General features: G+C 52.5%; 1 protein-coding gene across 1 annotated transcript in view; it reads right to left on the bottom strand.

Moving 5' to 3' along the window:
• The window catches only part of CSMD2 (CUB and Sushi multiple domains 2), a 308,452-nt gene that overhangs the window by 35,552 nt on the left and 267,505 nt on the right, over positions 1 to 5,395 (bottom strand). The window contains 1 exon segment of the mRNA XM_009890603.1: positions 4,488 to 4,676. Within this exon segment, the coding sequence (XP_009888905.1) occupies positions 4,488 to 4,676 (189 nt within the window).

Here is a 5,395-nt window from a genome sequence, read left to right as displayed (position 1 = left end):
TCCCGTCTGCGCGGGCACGGGATGGCAGGGGGGAAGAGCAGCCTGGGACCTGCGAAGCTGCCACTGGGAGACCACCACCAGCCAGCGAGCTGCCACCAGCCTCCGCCAAGCACCAAGATGAGCAGAGCCTGTGAGCAAGCGCTGATTCGGAGGCCAACACCTAACCCAAACAATTGTCCGCATTTTTAAAATGCTCTAAAGGAAATCCATCCCTCCCTGCAGCAGCCCGAGCTGCTCCCACTCAGCCAATGCATGAACCGGAGGCTGAGCCTATGTCTCCTGAGCCATGTGCTGATACTCCAACACACATTCACCTTCCCGCTACTCCCTCTGCGCGCAAACGAAGGCGAGAAAATCAGCAACCTTAGAAAGGTCACCTTCTGGCACTAAAAAGGAGAGACCATACCTATTGTGTACAGCATCACCACAACCACTGGAACTTTCTACCACTCAAGGTCCAAGATGCTTTCATCCCACTACTGCTGCATGAGTCGGCCGGAGCCCCAGTCTGGAGCACAATTACACAGCACCTTCCAGCCGCTGGTTTTGCTAATAGGTGTGAGTAATTCAGCAGGCTTGTATTAGCACGATCAGGCATATCCCTGGTTGAAATGATAATCACACGTATGTCACTTCATCGAGCTAAGGAGCTTGGCGAATCTCTCCACAAGGCTGGGTGTCTAGACAAGCAGCCACGCTGAATACCAATTTCCTTCTGAGGCAAAAGAAGAGGGGACCTGGGAAGTCCTACCCTTCCACTTCCACCTGGCAGTTCCCTAATTATTACCTTTCTGATGTTGCATCCAACCAAAGAGGGTGGTGAGAAAGCCGATTCTCTTCCCTTGCCACTGCCCCCAGCAAAGCCTTCTCCTTTCTCCGTTCGATTCTCTTCTGCAGCCTGATGCTTCGCCAAAACTCATCACCTCTATGTGCCACCAGGAAACCGAGGCACAGAGACCGGCGGAGGGACACTGGGAGTGCAGAGACCAGGGCCAGCGGTGCTGAGGGCAGCCAGGCTGAGCTGCCGCTTCCCTGCGTTCCTCTGCACAAGGGAAGGACGACCGAGCGCTGCCCGCTCCTGCCTCCCAGCGAGCTGCCTTCTTCTGCCTCTCAGTTTGTCGTCTGCTTGGTCTTTCCATTGCGTAAGCCTTGCCCTCATACAAAAGTTAGCAATAACACTTCTGGACCAGATGCAGGTAACTAAAAAGTTCATTAAGCCACAAAAAATAGTTAAAAACCCCCCTCTTCACCTGCAGATGGTTGGGTTAAAAGAAGAAGAATCAGAGAGGGAGAGCCAACCGGGGCTGCGACCCCTGCTGCCCTGCACCCACGGCAGGGTCCTTTCTTCCCCGCAAATCCCGTGTCCTCGAGCAGAATGGGGCATTAGTAAGGTGTTATTTACAGAGCCCTGCACGAAGCAGAGCAGCTCGATTTTTTGGGGTGGCAATAAACTTGCCATCTGCTCCAAAGAGCATTTCCTTGGCTCAAATTGTGGGCACCGCAACCCACCAGGAGCAGAGGAAAAACCATTCCAGTAGATGAAAGAGGAAAAACAGTAGATAAAAGACAGTAGATGTTCCAGGGGAAAGTGAACCAGCATTCGGCTACGAGAGACCCAGGGAGAGCGGGGTCCCGGGAGAAAAGAGAAGGAGCACTTCTGGGGGTTCAGAGGTGCAAAAAGTGTCTGCAGGAAGATGATGTGCTCGGAAAAGGGAGAGAGGCGGTGAAAGCACATCTGCAGCTGGGATTCCAAAAACAAAGCAGCTTAAAAATAGGCAGCAGAGACAGAAAAGGCATATTAGATCATCTTGTGTTCTCCCCCATTGTGCCAACGCAAGACTGTTCCCTGCAGAATATTCTCTGCTGTTTCCATAAATGTCAGCTAGGACCGAGCACGTAGTAAAGATTATTCAGAGGGGATCGGGAAGGGGAAGAGGATTATGCGCTGGCAGAAAGGAGCTATGGGAAATGTCATTTGTTAACTAGACCATGTGTTTACGGGCACCCCGGTTCCCCTCCTCCTAACAGAGCTGATTGTGTGAGCAATTTATGCAGTGTTATGGATCGAGTTCCCAAACCTCTGCCATGTGGTCCTGGCCACCAGAAAGGATGAGAAATTGAGTACAGCCCAAAACAAAAGGTTGCCAGTTGGCTTTGAGAGCAACGTTTAAAAAAAAAGGATGTTGGATTTGATGTAGCCGAAGCGGGCAGGAGGAGCGGAGCCAGCCCTGGCTGTGGGCTGCGGGAGGCCAGGGGGGGGAGCTGCTCTGCCATGAATTCTGCTACCGCTCCGCTCTCTCACCTCCCGCATCCATCTCAAGGCACTTGATCACCATGGGCCAGCATTAAGATTCCTGATGTCAATACGGGGAAACAGAGAGAGGAGGTCACTTTCCCAAAGGGGCTATTTCAGCCTCAGGATCTAACGCAACCAGCGAGCTCTCCTCCTCCCTGGACGGACAGGCTCTTCCAGAGCCACATCCAGCACCAAGATCCTGACCGAGCTGCTCTCCGCGGGGCCTGTGGGAACAGATGCACCTCTCCAAAGGGGAAAGCAGAGCGAGAGCCCACCTGAAATGCTGTGAATGGCCCCCCCAATTCTTTCTCTGTTGGTGACTGCCATGGAGTGGCACCACAGGTTTTGCCCATCGAGCTCCCAAGATGTCACTCATGTTCAGCTGACCCAGAAGAGAGGGGTGGGAGCTTGTCCAGACTCCCCCAGGAGATGGGGTTAGTGCTTCCCACGTGGCCCCCACGTAAGTCCTGCTGCCGCAGACCTGGGGCGCTCAGCAACACCCCAGGAGCCCCCGTTTCCAGCCCAGGTAGTGACAAGCCACGGACAGTCCGGCTCCGACTCCCTCCCTGGTGGCGTGGGCACCAGCGCTCAGGGACTAGTTTCTGCTTGGAATCGTTGCTGTCACGGGATACCTCTCCAAGTACACCCTCTCCCAACCTCCCCACACATCCCCTCTTTATCCTCTCCCCATCTCCGTGTTTCAAATCCACTCCCCCCACACCATTACACCTCTTGGAGGTAAATATACACTCGGGAGCTGAACATGAGGCTCAGGTGCCATTCCAGCACACCAGGGCAGAAAAGACTTAGCAGCATTCGTACCTATTCTTGATTACACGAGTTTCCTTAGAAAAGATGCAGTACATCAGAGAAATTCCTTACGCTGGGCGAAGGATTCAGGAGGCACAGTTGCCATGACAGCCCCTCGCGCCTGCCGCTTGTGCTGCGCGCTTCATCTGCTCCTTCCAGCACTCGGCGTTTGCCCCCACCCATGTTACCGCGGGGGCTAAATCACTGTCTGAGCTCGTGCTCAGTCTCCCAGCTCCCCCTTGCCAATGGCACTGGGTCACAGGGGCTCGGTTTACCCCCTCCACTCACCTTTACATAAATACAGCCTCGAGAAGGCTCCAAGTGGATGTAAGCACCCACAGCACAAACCCCCCTCCCGAGGCAGGACAGCTTGCACCCTTGTGCAATTTCCAAAGAGACGTAAGTGACTCAGGAACACAGAAGGGAATTTTTCAAGGCTCTCTGGTACCTTCCACACTAAACAATCCTGCTTTTTCCCTGCGCCTTGGACTGGACAACAAATGCAGGCACCGCAGTGAGATTTTGCCTATGCTGCCTCTGTGCTCTGGCGAGTTTCCAGGGAAGTCAATGCAATATTAATCCCCAGTGCTCGGTCCCCTTGGAACATGGATGAGTGTTCAAAGACACTGAAAGGCTTCATCAGAATAAAGATGGGCATTTTATCAACACAAAGGAACGGGGATGATTGGCGGACTGAGAAAAAGGTGCAATCAGAAAGTGAACATAGTGAGGGAGACAAAACAGCGCCGAAGCACAGCTCCCTGGGGCACGCTGCCCTGTCCTCCCCTCCGCTCCCACGCCTGGAAGGAGCCATGTGCTACGCATGACATGTCATAAAGATTACAGTTAATTAGGAGGACATGTGGGAAGAACAACTACATGCCTAAATCTTATATGAAGCCAACAGAAACTGGGCACCATCTGAATCCTAAAAAATTCTTCGTCCCCCACTGGCACAGGCAGACCTACGACAGCACTTCCGGAAATACCAAAGGACGTTCCAATCACTAAAACCCAGCGGGACCAGTGCTCCCGCCTGCCTTTCCAGATTCTTCCAGGCAATAGCTTCTCCCGTCCTTTACTGAGGCTTGGCTGTGCCTTCACTGAGAGTTCAAACACTTCCACAGCCGTAGCCTTTGCACAGACGCTTTTTTTCTCCCCCACCCCAAATGCTCCCAAACAGTTACTCCCTTCTCTCCTTGCTCATCTGTTCCCATGGACTCAGATATAAGAGGAGCGCCCCACACTGCCCACCTGCAGCTCAAAGCCTGTTCTCAATAGGGACTGGGGGAATTACAACAGATTTTTATTGTTACCGCATTTTCCTCAGTCCTCCCTGGGACTCTCGCATCCCCGTAACGATACGTTTGCCTGCTCTCACCTTGGCACAGAGGGATCGCCTCGGTCCAGTGGAAGTAGCCCTGAGGGTGCTGGGCGCAGGTGGTGGTGCTGTGGCCAACGAGACGGTAGCCCGTGTCACAGCCAAAGCGGACCGTGCTGCCAGGGTGCAGACCCGTCTGGCTGAGAATCAGCCCGTGGGCTGGCGGCTGCGGGACGCTACAGTAAGGAGCTGGAGAGACAGGCAGAAGAAAATAAATCAATCACTGGGGTGGGCAGTATCAAGACAAATTCCCTTCCTGTTCTCTGGAATTACACCGTGCTTAGCGTAACCCAAGGCTGCACAAGAAACAGAGAACTCGTGATGGATAAATACGAAGTCAAAGGAGGAAAGTGCAGGGCTACTATCCAAGTTTCACTCCGCTCTGGAAATAAAGACGAATTTCTGATAATTAAATATTACTTAATTCATTTACTGCGTAAAGTCATTATTTATTTATGACATACTGGCAAGTTCTCAACCCAGTTTTATAACTTCCATTAATTAAGATTTGCTAAGTTCCAAAACACAGTAATCCATTTTAAAGGAATTCTCAGCAAACGTTCAGTGTCCAGCAGCCGTTTTGTGCTGAATGAGGGACCGAGACTCCCCGGTCCTGCTCCTGCAAGAGCGGTGGCAGAACGCCTCCGCGGGAGCACAACGTGTTTTCAAATATTCACCGCAAACGCTGGAACACGGTCAGTCACACCGAAGTTGTGCCCCGTGCACCACGCAGCTCCTAACCAAGTTCTTATGTTTTGTGATGTTAATCTTCAAACACCTCAAAACGGCCCCATTGCAAGAACACAATAATTTAGCAACACAGCAATCTTTACTGCGAATTGCATGGGATGGGTTTCATTCATCCCAAGCCACGATGCCTACGGTTCTATATCCCGGTTCTGGGTCTT

The sequence above is a fragment of the Charadrius vociferus genome, unplaced genomic scaffold, assembly GCF_000708025.1.
Source record: "Charadrius vociferus isolate BGI_N301 unplaced genomic scaffold, ASM70802v2 scaffold1578, whole genome shotgun sequence".
NCBI classification, from domain to species: Eukaryota; Metazoa; Chordata; class Aves; order Charadriiformes; family Charadriidae; genus Charadrius; species Charadrius vociferus.
The sequence above is the reverse complement of the archived record's forward strand: the minus strand, read 5'-3'. Positions and strand labels throughout refer to the sequence as shown.